The following is a 12,954-nucleotide window of genomic DNA, read 5'->3' on the forward strand; positions in this document are numbered from 1 at the left end:
TTGAATAGACTAGCCAAAGCTAAGTAGTAAATTTTAATTAATCACCATTAATAGAAGAGTTAGTGTAATTTCTTGCAGCAATTTTCATATTTTCAGTTTCACTACTCTAGTTCAGTTAATATTTCGTAGTAATAGCTTAGAGTGAAACGATTGTAAATATTTACACTAACCTTTGAAGATTATTTATGTAAAAATATTTCATGTTTATCAAAAAATATCTTAACTGACCGAATCTTTAACTTTTGGCTGTTGCAATCAAATATAAATAATAAATAATCTGCAAGTTTATCTTGATGTTTAATTATTTGATTTACTGGTAAAACGCATGTACGGTCTTTATCAGTTGCCGAATTTGTATGTCACCCTGAAGTTATTTTTAATAGGTAATTGGACTATCGGTATCGACTTTTTAAAAGGTTACCGCAAAATATAATAATGGTTTCATCATCTCAGTTTATTTAATCTTCTGGATAAAAAATCGGCCAAGTTCGAGTTGAACTCGTACTAAGGGATTTATTATTATTATTTATTTATTCCGTATTGTTATAGCGGCACTAAACATTCTGTGAAAAAAGTTATAATGGACCTATTACGATTCATGAGATACAGTCAGAAGACTGACGGCGACTTAGAATATACACTGGCCTGCAGTATTAAGTCTACTCGTACACTTTGAAATTTTATTTTTTTCTAAACTTTAAAAGGTAGAGATTTAAAATAAAAAACGTTATACTCATAGGAAATCTTATTAGCTTTCTTATAGCTAAAGTAAATATTAAACGCTTTTTCGAGACCTTTTTATTCCGGAAGTATAGTTTGTACCTACTTAATGCTATAATGTAAATATTTCTACGCCACAAGTGGCAGAAGGTGCTGAACCCGTTCTTATTTAATATCTTGTTACCACTTTCTAAGAAAGAAATGTTTTTGATTTGATTTGATTTGATTCAAAGTTATTGAAATTTTATAAGTGTGATAAGTAGGTATTTACTTTTGCAGGCCAGTGTAGTTCCGTAGGTTTTACGGAACCCTAGAAATGTTACGTTTAAAGGAAAACTGTCAAAAAACAGTTACAAGTCCTAGGAACTGATATAACTAGACACACTATTATGCTGAGTAGTGAGATTTCAGATAAGTATTTTTCTCGTGAGAAATTGAAAACTAAGATAATGTTACGCTTACTACAGGAGAGTAAAAAATATAACTGGGTTATCATTTGCGTAATTTACTCACTCACCTACATACTAATAAGACTGTAAATTAACCCATCCGATTCTTTTTTATTTGTAATAATTGTGTGTCCATATTTTATTTTTATCCAATTTCTTTCAGTAATCCTGATACAGGGGTAAAAAAATCTGCTGTAAAATAACGACAGATTTTTTTTCAGTTATTATTACGGTAAATTTCCGTGGCCTGATCTTATTTACGTAATTTATTATTATCTTTTTATATAAATATTATTGTTTGTATTCAAAAATAGATAGAAATTCCACGTCTTCCAGCTGCTGAAACGAGATACGACCATTGAAAATTATATCAAGTATCTAAATTGAATGATTACGCGATGTTGTGTTAGTGGTTTCATAATAATTTGTACGCACGCACTCACCAATGCTTACAAACATTTTAAAATTGAAGGTTAAACGTATGTGATAACTGATAAGGTAGTAGTTAATTTGTGAAAGTGTATCACTATTTCAATGAGGTCATCACGTTTCACGAAAAATGTTTTTACTACGCGACGCGGTAAACACAGATGGCATAAGTCGACTCGTCATAATTGCCTATGCTAATTACAACGTATTACACTATGTATTTGTCATTAGATGATCAAACGAACTTACCAAGTGAAGTTCGATCTAAATTATCCTGTTTTCGCCGAAGAGATTTAAGTTACCGTGTAGTACCCCTGTACGACAAGCCNAATAATAGAGAAGCTAATATTACCCACCAATACCTGCTAAACTTTAAGATTCCTAGGAACTTATCCCATAAGCTGTATCTAACTGCCAGTATATTGCCCTCTGTCATTAGCGTGATATCCAGACATAAACATTGATTTTAATTAACAGGTGCAGAGCCCCAAAACAACGGTCACAGCTCGGCAGCGACAAGCCCGAGCGCGTCCAACGGGCGCTCCGCTTTACTGGATGCCATCTGCGGCTTCGACAAGTCGCGGCTGGCGCGCGCGCCGCGGTGAGAGGCGGCCGCGCTGGCGCACCGCCTCGCCAGGGCGCTGCGCTCGGCCTCCATGTATGGGCTGCGCGACTCCGACGTTGACCCATTGCTGTAGTAACCGCGATGGTGTATCGATTATTAATTGTTAGTGCAAACGGAGTCTAACTAACTATAGTCTGGTCCGTGAGCACGTAGAATATAATTTTGTCCAATGACCCCTAGCTACCCATCCTTATTGCTCACGCGTTAATTATGTTGCTATCGCGCTCGCACACTCACTGCGGATGCCAGTCGCACAGTCGCGACAGCAATATAATTACGCGCGAGCGATAAGGATGGGTAGCTAAGGGTCATTGGACAAAATTCTACGTGCTCACGTACCGGGCTTTAATTAATCGATGATTATACTGTCGTGAAACTAAGATTTTGCTGTGAATTTGGGATACAAGTCTATAGCGCTTCAGCCGGTCGCTCCGCCCTACTGAAGGCCATCTGCGACTTCGACAAGTCGCGGCTGGCGCGCGCGCCGCGGTGAGAGGCGGCCGCGCTGGCGCACCGCCTCGCCAGGGCGCTGCGCTCGGCCTCCATGTATGGGCTGCGCGACTCCGAGGTTGATCCTTTGCTGTAGTGTTGACGGGTAATCGATTAATAATCGGGGTAGGCGGGGCCTAAACTAAAAAAATCTATTATTAGGTATACTGTCGTAAAACTAAGATTGATATCTACTTCATCGATACTATCAATAGCCTATTGCGTCAGCCGGTCGCCCCACTTTAGCCTAGGCGCAGACCGACCACCAACTTTTAGTTGGCCGATAGTTGGGCCCGATTCTAATGAAGAATCAGCCAATAATAAATCAGTGTAATGTGCGCACTTTCATACATCTCCATACTGATTAACAGCCCGACCCAACTATTGGCCAACTAATGGCGCAATTTCACTAGTCGATAGGGTCCGCATGCGGTGTGCGAGTTTTCTGGAACGCGTGCCACAGGGCCCGCAATCTAGGTGCGAAGTTTACTAAAAAATAGAAACAGGCATGGCGCGTCTGAAAATCTGAATGATGAATTTCATTGGTCGATAGCACGGTCGGTATAATGCATGCGGGGAGTCCCCGCATGCTGTATACTGAACCAGTTATCGACTAATGAAAATGCGCCATAAAAGTCGGTGGTCTGCGCCTTGGCTTACTGGATAGGTACCATCTGCGGCTTCGACAAGTCGCGGCTGTGAGAGGCGGCCGCGCTGGCGCACCGCCTCGCCAGGGCGCTGCGCTCGGCCTCCATGTATGGGCTGCGTGACTCCGACGTTGACCCACTGCTGTAGTAACCCCTATAGTGTATCGATTATTAATCGATAGTGTCGAATTAGTTATATCTTTCACGAATGACAATTACATCGATCTCTACGCGTCGTTAATATCCTCTTCAAGAATTTATGTCATCGGTAGTCCCTATTTCACGAATACATCGATTTAATGTCCATAGTATCGTCTCAATTGAAGTATCTATTAATCGATGATAGTCACCTGGATATCTTCGACCAAAGGAAGCATACATTTAAGAAACATGTCAAGGATGCCCTCAGCCAAGCTACCCATGACTCGTCATAAATAATGTTGAGGAACTCTTTGTTTTGTTTTGTTTACTCTGCAGTTTATTAACACTTTCCGATTTATTTACCTATATATACAATATATGTGTACCTAATGCATGTATAACAAATCTGTGAAAACATATTTAGGGTTACATTTTAGTCTATATCTACATTTAAGTATTATTTAAACCATGTAAAGAATGTAATCTGTTTTGTTTTCCAAATAAATAAAATTAAAATTAAATTAAATCGATAGTCCTAACAACTCTACTTTGACAAGTCGCGTCTAGCGCATCGCCTCACGCGAATGCTCCGCTTCGCTTTAATGTATGCGGTGGTGAGCGAATCGGAGGTTGACCCTTTACTGTAGAATTCCCGGACCATCGATCGCATCGATTTTAATCGGGGCAAATATGGCCTAAAATAACTATGTAATTAATTCTGACGTAAAACTAATATCGATGTCTATTTTATCGATACTATCAATAGGGGGGCATAAAGGATTTCGCAACACTACCTTGCTATGAGTTAGAGAAACAAGTCTACCATAATTAAATGATCAAACGAACTTACCAAGTGAAGTTCGATCTAAATTATCCTGTTTTCGCCGAAGAGATTTATTTTACCATGTAGTACCCCTGTACGACAAGCCAATCCGCACACAATATTCAGCGCAGTAGTAGTAAAAAACAAAAGAGCGGGCAACCCCACCCCTATCACGCTGTGGGCTCGGTGTCCGAGCGGTCTCATTATATTTAGAGAAGAGATGACATTGACGTTTACCTCCAGGGAAGAAGATATAGAAATCTTCGGGTTGGGAGGGACCTTAAATCTCTTCGGCGAAAACAGGATAATTTAGATNGCGTCGCCGGGCAAGTGGGGCTTGCTCCGACCATTGGACGATGGTAGGAAAATAAAGTTGGCGAAGCAAATGTGAGAATACCCGCCAATATTTTTACAAGGACTGAACACACTCATCCATTAACGATCGCAGTTGGGAGTGTGAAGATTGATTACTGAAACTGTGTGAAGGTCTATCAGGTAATCAGACCCCTTTTACAAGGGCAGAACTGAAATAGGACTTGATTTTTTTAAGCTCCTCGCTGAACGTTTCCCGAAACTAGCGAATTTCGGGTGGTAAAAAATGGGCTCGATGATGGGCAGTACCTACCTTTGTGAGAGTGCCCAGAATACGGTTACAAATGGTTATAAAAAGAGAAGTTTTCAACATATTCTATCGTACATACGATGTGCAAATATTACAAAAAATACGGTTGTTTTTAATATTAAAAAGTAGTATCATTATTAATTGAATATCATGCAAATGTCAGAAAATGATTATGAATTATTGAAATAGCACAAATATATTATTACATTAGATTCATAGGTACAATGTCAATGACACATATTGACATATTTTAAGAAATTTTTAGATGTCAAGTACAAAATGTCAAAAAGATTTTTCGGTCAGGAATTCATTGACTGTGTAATACATCTTTTGTTTTAAGAATTCTAATAAATTATTTCTAAATTTAGTAAATGTCAATGTTTTAATATCTTCGGGTAATTTATTAAATATTTTTATTGCCATACAATAAACATTCCTTGAGTAGAGGGTCAATCTTTGTGGGGAATTCTCAAATTTTCAGTTTTCCTGCCTCTGTACCTATCAAAGTCTTTGTTTTTATCGAAGAGATTTATTTATTTATTTATTTTTATTTTATTTTATTCAGAAAACCAACAGTAATACAATACAAATAATGGGACCTTAAATTATGTATCTGCTTAGCCATTTATAGGTAATCGCAAATGGAAATGGAAATTTCGATTTTTGTTATAAGATACATGTATCTTATAACAAAAATCGAAATTTCCAGGTGATGATAATAACATTTATTTATTTATTTATTTTTATTTAATTAAAATGCAAGTGAGCTTACAGATAGATCCAAAGCGCTCACATTAATGTTAGTAACATGGTAAACTTAAAAATTAAATTCTTATAGTCTCTATTCAACAACACTAAAATTAAAAGAATTTGGCAGTTTCACTTTTTTCACTTTAGCATACACATGGTCGGTCACTTGCACTAGTATAATGTGTGCCGGGTTTTCGCTGCTGGTCTCTGGGAAGCCCGTTATCTCAATGTCGTTTCCCAAGATTTCCTGATCTCTGTGCTATCTTTTCTTCTAAGTCAGACGCCACACAACTATGCGAATTGCTCGCTGCGGTCTCGAGACACTCAAATGCGGTTTTCTACAGAGTCCAGACGCACGCTCTGTGTTTTGATGGCAGAAGTTAGTTCTGACATTGTGGAACGTAACAAATTCATTTCTGTGCGCATAGCGCGCATCTCCTCAACGAATTGCTTGAAATCAGGCGCCGCACCCGCCGGGATAGCATGCTCGAAAGTTAGCTGCGAGATGTCACTGCTGGATTCAGCAACTTCAGGCAGAGTAAATACAAATGAGTAGGTGAGTGTAAGAGGGTAGCTGCATGTCCTCTGAAACAAAAATAATAATACATAGCTTACAACATTGGACTTAAGTTCGGTCGCCGAGCATATAGAATTTCGTCCAATGATCCCAAGCTCGCGACCGCGATGGGCGGCCGCAGTGAGTGTGCGATAAGGATGAGTAGCTTGGGGTCATTGGACGAAATTCTATGTGCTCGGCGACCGGACTTAATCAACTCTTGAATCACCTTTAGGAAGTAAATCTCTACCTACCAATTTCAAACTCCCCCAGAACTTCTGCAGGAGCCTGCCTGGTTGTATGACTTCTGCAAATAATAAACAAATTGTTAAAACAAGGAATAAAATATGTAGTCAACGTCAAACACTCCAAAATAGCCACAAAAGTTCGAGACATCTTTATTACAATTGGAATAAGTTTTTGTTGTTAAGTTTTTGGCCACTTTGGGTGTCACTAATTATGTGACGCTGCCTGTAAATAATTATACAGTCAGCGCCAAATAGTTTGTTACACTCAAAGTAGCCAAAAGTTCGTAACACGTCTTTTGGTCACTTTGTGTCACGAACTACACTGGTCATCACAAAAATCGACCCACTTCCCACCAATATTGGCACCATTTTAAAGCCTAGTTCTAAACTTCATTTCATTAAAGGAAAGGTTTTTACCCCTAAAAAGTGTCTGTAGAACAGTGGTTCTTAACCGGTGGTCCGCGGACCACTGGTGGTCCCTGGAGGCATTCCAAGTGGTCCACGAAGACATCGTAATAAACAAGTGACGTGACGTGATGAGTCAACACAACGCAAACGGCGCACAGTGGGCGAGAAATCGACCCCCCCTTTCATAGGATATTGAAAAAAAAAAAAAAAATAAGTGGTCCCTGACAAGACAGAAATTTGGTAAAATGGTCCCTCGTGACTTAAGGTTAAGAACCACTGCTGTAGAAGAATCCAAAATCACTTCTTCAAAAAATAGGTTTCAACTTTTATGGCTATAAAACTGTTAAGTTGGGATTAATCGCTATCCATCTGGTAAAGAGGACACGTGAGATCATTATTTGGTTTTATATCCACATTAATTGGTCTACTTGATCCCAGAGGTGAGCCCCAAGTGAAGCCTTTTTTCAAGTCTCATTTATGTACCAGTTAATTGTTTATCAAAAAAATGAAACGTGTTTTTCTTTATGTTTATTTATTGGGCTTTCAAATAACACCAATATTGTTGGGGCACCTGTGTCCGAAGAAAATCTTTAAAGTTCCCGTCGCAGAAGGTGCGATTTATTTGATGTTGAGTGTATTTGACGCTGACTGTACTTTGTGACTTGTACCACAGAATAATAATAAGTACTACGTACAGAAGTTTTACTTCGCGAAGGTATTTAAAAAAATGTATGCTCAATGTCATTAACAATATGGTGTAATTTAGCTTGTCTCAAGAGTCAAGCAAGTTTGTCAGAAGTTTTGTTGACAAACGTCAGTGATCGGTACTGCGCCGAAGCTATAGGGCTGACTTCGGTAAAATGATGTGACGTGAGGTGCCAATCTGCAGAAAATGGCGGAGGAATACATGATTTAGCATGAATTATCATGAATAATATTAACTACTTATTTACCTCTCAGTGTCTTCAGGCAACTTAAAAAAGTACATTCTGTGTTTTTATTATTATTTAGGAAGTTAAATACTGCACAGTATTTAGTGCACCATTTTCTTTATTTTTTTCCATCATACACAAGAATACGCGTGCGTGAGTCAATGTTCGCTCGTATGTGAGGCCTTGTCGAATAGTATCCTGTAGGTGAGCCATCGTGCGTGTTTTGTTTTTGATGTAAACTCGCGGATATGAACAGGCCTGCTTGTACTACATGGAATAATAACAAAAATGTAGAATTTACCCAGAATGACGACTTGTTGCAGCGATGTAGATGGCTGACGTCCACGAACACACCGCAGCATTCCGTTCAGGATATGGTCTTCTGAAAATAAGATAAATTCGAGTAAATATTGAAGTAGATACAACCCAAAAAAATATTTCAACAAAAATCTTTTTTGAAATGTATTAAACTTTTCAATAAATTACCACAAACTGTTGTAGAATTGCCCATTCATAAATTTAAAGCACATATGAAAAGCACTTTAATGAAAAAGGGCTACTATAAAGTTGATGATTATAAAAAAGATAAAAATGTTTGGAATGTTTAACTACCTAGCTCGCATTGATGCGAGCTAGGTAGTTAAACATTCCAACACTTATGACTATAATTTGTATCTTTTAAAGACTGTAAACCCTTGAAAAGGAGGCTGACAATAGTGACTGAGTTTCTTGCGCTGCTTCTTCTCAGCACTGGCCCATTTATTGTCCCGTAGCAGCGATAGGGTTTTAATATTGGGACGTGTAAAAGTGCTTTTTAAAACCCTATTTGCAAAAATTAATTAGTTTTTATGTGACAGGAGTACAGGACCTTACTGACCTCGTCTTTTGCTGGGAGGCCGTATAAAGAGGTTTCGTTCGTCGTCGACGGCGTCCTCATGTGATATTTTCTTGTAAAAATATTATTTATTTACACACACACACACATTTACTATTTTCACAGGCTAACCATGAAATGCTGGCTAATAATGAAATCGCTCTTGAAGAATATAATAATGCTAAATCCAGTTGCTTTACATTAATAAATTATTAAGTTAAAATGGCTCCGCCCTGTGCGGAGACGGAGTAGCTTTGATGAGTGTGGTCGAGGCTGCGCGCGCACCCAGCGCTAGTGATGTATCGCGGCACTAGTGATGCGGATATAAATAAAAATGAATTGATGTTCGTTAGTCTGATTAAAACTCGAGAACGGCTGGGCCGATTGAGCTGATTTTGGTTTTAAAATGTTTGTCGTAGTCCAGAGTAGGTCTAAACGGTGAGCAAATACGCGCGCGATATTGTTCTTCTGTGACAGACAAAATTTCACGCGGGCGAAGCCGCGGGCGGAAAGCTAGTTTACAATAAATTCAAATAATAACACCGCGTTACAAATGAAAAAAAGAGTTAGTTAAAGTTAAAAAGTACCCGCTTTGAAATGTCGTGTTTTCTTATTAAGTCCTATCGTTTAGTAGGTAAGAATACATGGATATTTATTATTTAGGTATACAAAATATAAGAAAAATCAATTCATACAATTTAAACCCAAAATACCTTTAAATTTTACCGTTGTTTTTTGTGTTTTCTTTCAAAACAACAAAAAATCTTCTCGCTTTAGACGACAACTTAGGTTCTGTTTTACTTGAGTTGTATTTGCAGCACTGCATTTCAAGCTTAAATCCATTTAATATCTAAGCCCATAATTTATCGTGTTGGTGTTGCGTTGTGGTTGCTAAAACATCTCCATTTGCATTTTGAGCAATTACAACTTTTTCCTTAAATGCTGATTTTTTCATAACTGAGCTTCTTTATTCAAATGTTTTATTTTTCTTCAATCTTGATATCGGTCTTGAGCTTGAGTAAGCCTCTCAAGTAATACTGCATTTACCACATTATTTGAGTCACTTGTATTTTGTCCAGAAGTAGTTAATAATAACTATTTTGCCACTACACTACTTCCAGGCAAGTAAGCACTTTTACCTGCTCATCATCATGGTATTTTTCTTGTTTCCAACATCATTCTGTGGGTCCTGTACCTACGGATCTATCGTAAAGTATTTGTTTGAGAACAAAGGACCGATAACAAACCTGTGCCTAACTTTTGAATTTGTTAACAAAGGTTTGTTATTGTTAATAACATTCTGAGAGATTAAGAAAGGTTCTATCATTGTTCAACAAACAATAGCTGCAAATCTTTTCGTTCCAAATAAAATTACCACGCCCCTGTCGAAAATACCACGCGGTGATTCAAAATGTTTATTTCAATTTCATTCTTGATTGCTATTCCACACGTTTATGGATGTTCTAAGATAATAGATTACACTGCACAACAAAATTGCAACTTTTGGCTGATGATTGACTTTTATTACATGATGTTTACTAATTTGACGTCGCTGATTCTGAATCTGCCGTCCATTTTTTCGTAGCAGCTCTTGTTTACGTGTTATAGCTTTCACTCAAAAATTGCTAAATTTCAGTCTTAATTCGCCGACAGTTCAAAAAATACTATGTTTTCTTTGTATAATTTAATATGGTAGCATTAAGAAGTGTTTGTGTGAATGATCTAAATCAATTTTATTTCATTTGCGGGGAGGATATGTTTAAATAATCCGTTTAAATGTGACAAAGTTCGTAAAATTGGCTTACAAAAATTAGTTTGGGGACCCAGTGGAAATTAAAGATAAGCCTTGAATTCCCCAAAAGGCGTGGAAAAGATGCGTTGAGTTTTTACGTTTATAAACAAATAAGAATATGTGTAGATTTAGGTACGAAACCGCTATGATCTGAAAGGAACCCTTGAACCATTGCGACGACTGTTATTTTTATTTTTGAACAAAAATGGTATTAACCAAAAAATATTGAACTAAATGGTAATTTCTTGCATACGTTTGGCATGTAGATGTCTTTTCAACCTTAAGAAGTCACCTGAACCTCATGTTGATACTTCACATGAGGATTTTGAGGTGAAAACTGTCAGTGTGTTTGAGACTTTGAATGTGACCCGAAATTTTCAAAACCATGTAGCCAAGATGGTTTAAACGATCGTTTTAGAGATTTAGGATCTTCAAGTCTTCCGAAAAGACATGGAATGAGTTATTTTGGCATTTTAATTTTTTTTTTGGAAAATCCGAAAAAATCATACTATTCTTACACATCGAACAATGTATGAGTCACTTACAAACATGTTTTTTAGGTTGGATGTAATATAAACATCGAATTACACTCTCTTCGCAATCATCTGAACAATTTTATCACAACTCTTAAGGATCTAAGTGAAGAACATGGCGAGCAAATCCACCAGGGCCTTCGTACGATAGAGGGACGCTATCAGGGCCACTGGAATGCACACATGATGGCTGACTGCTGTTGAATCATTCAGAAGAGCTGTCTGCCTTCAGCATCAGCAAGGAAGTCAAATAAAAGAAAGTTTTTGCAACTTAACAACTTAATAAAAAAGGATCATCTCTAAAAAAAGAGTGTTTTTTTACAAAAAGACCCAAGTGTCATATTTTTTTAACCAGAGCTGATACAGATATTTCAATCACAGATTTGAAATCGTCATTAAAAATTGGACTAATATCATGTAACATAACCCAATCATCAGAAATGCTGTTGTGCAGTGTTATAGGTACTCCTTTGCAGTATGCATTACTAATTATTTTAAAAATGTCTAAAATACTTTTTAAAGTATGCCTGTGCTGCCACACCTAAATGTATCTTCTCAAGTGGCAAATAGAATCTTGGATTGACATACTCTATTTTGTAGGCATTAGTAGTCTTTAAATTGAAATCGATATAATTACTGGCTATTGTTTTAATTAATTTGTGTACTTCTGTCTAGTCTATTAAAGTCATTAAACAGATTTAGTACGTAAGACTTAATATTCGAGTTATTTTTTTGTAAATGTATTATTTAGACTTATACTATGTCAGTTATTTTGCTTGGATCCTCGAATATTTCCAACTTGAACCTGGACATACCAAATTTCGGCATCTTCCGCCCAAAACGGAGGTAAACGGACTGCAACTCGATCAACCGATGCGCGTCGTGCCGTATCCGAACATTCCAAAAACTTCTCGGCGTTGCCGGGCGCCGCGGCAGCGTCCTATGACTTGGTTTAGACATGATTATCCAAAGACTTATGCCCGTTTTCACCATCAGTCCCTTATTTTTAAGTGACACCTATGGTAACACTCAACAGGCATTTTGTTTTCATAGGTGTCACTTAAAAATTAGGGATTGATGGTGAAAATGGGCATTACTTAAGGCGGCCAACTTTATAATAAGTCAATGCGGGACACCCACCCCTATCCACAATAAGACTTAGGATTTGTTGGAATTGTTAATGGTGTACTTAAATTAGAAACAAACAATACTACTACCGAGTTAACATTTATTTTTAAAATCATATTTTTCACATGAGTGGCATTTATTTAATAGGTCTGGGTTTTGGTTCAGAATGTCCAAAAAGTTTTCACAGCTGCCCATATTGAATTTTATAATTAGCATTGAACGTAATGTTTCTACTTTTAGTGACGACTTTTCGGATGTCCATAAGCTGTTCATTAAAAGGAAAAAACTCGTTCCGTAGGAGCGTTTGTTCCTGGCAAACAAAGTAAGTAGGTACTGGACGATGGCTAGGCAAAAGTCATTTGTATTTTGATGTGGAACACTTTTATGCGAGCAAAACGATGGGAAACGAGGAATGCGGAACATACGGGACGCCTCGGACGATTTGCGGGACTATTTTATTAAATATTGCAATGCGGAATTGCAACTGTCATTACGGGACGGTCCCGCAGAATGCGGGACGGTTGGCCGCCTTATTTGAGTCACTTGTATTTTGTCCAGAAGTAGTTAATCTATATATATAAAAATGAAACCCGTTTCGCGTTGTCACGGCATCACGTGCGAACGGCTGAACCGATTTCGATAATTCTTTTTTTTAAATGTTTGTGGAAGTCCAAGGATGGTTCTTACGGAAAAAAATATTAAGAAAATCTCTACGCTAAGGCGGTACGAAGTTCGCCGGGTCAGCTAGTAATAACTATTTTGCCATCACTACACTACTTCCAGGCAAG

General features: G+C 37.6%; 1 protein-coding gene across 3 annotated transcripts in view; it reads left to right on the plus strand.

Annotated features, from left to right (window-relative positions):
• LOC114355897 (PX domain-containing protein kinase-like protein) overlaps nt 1–4,395 on the plus strand; it is a 159,953-nt gene extending 155,558 nt beyond the window's left edge. The window contains exons 11-12 of one of the 3 annotated variants that reach the window (XR_003656145.1): nt 2,076–2,278; nt 2,792–4,395. Coding sequence is in view for 2 of the 3 variants with exons in the window: in XM_028308934.1 (XP_028164735.1) it covers nt 2,076–2,203 (128 nt within the window). In the remaining variant the exon portion in view is untranslated. Of the gene's footprint in view, nt 1–2,075; nt 2,421–2,791 lie in introns of those variants that run through there. The other 2 variants (XM_028308934.1, XM_028308933.1) reach the window with 2 other exon arrangements.
• Nucleotides 4,396–12,954: the final 8,559 nt, after the last annotated feature.

This window comes from Ostrinia furnacalis, unplaced genomic scaffold (genome assembly GCF_004193835.3).
Source record: "Ostrinia furnacalis isolate ACB-3 unplaced genomic scaffold, ASM419383v2 OfSCF2568, whole genome shotgun sequence".
In the NCBI taxonomy this organism is placed as follows: domain Eukaryota; kingdom Metazoa; phylum Arthropoda; class Insecta; order Lepidoptera; family Crambidae; genus Ostrinia; species Ostrinia furnacalis.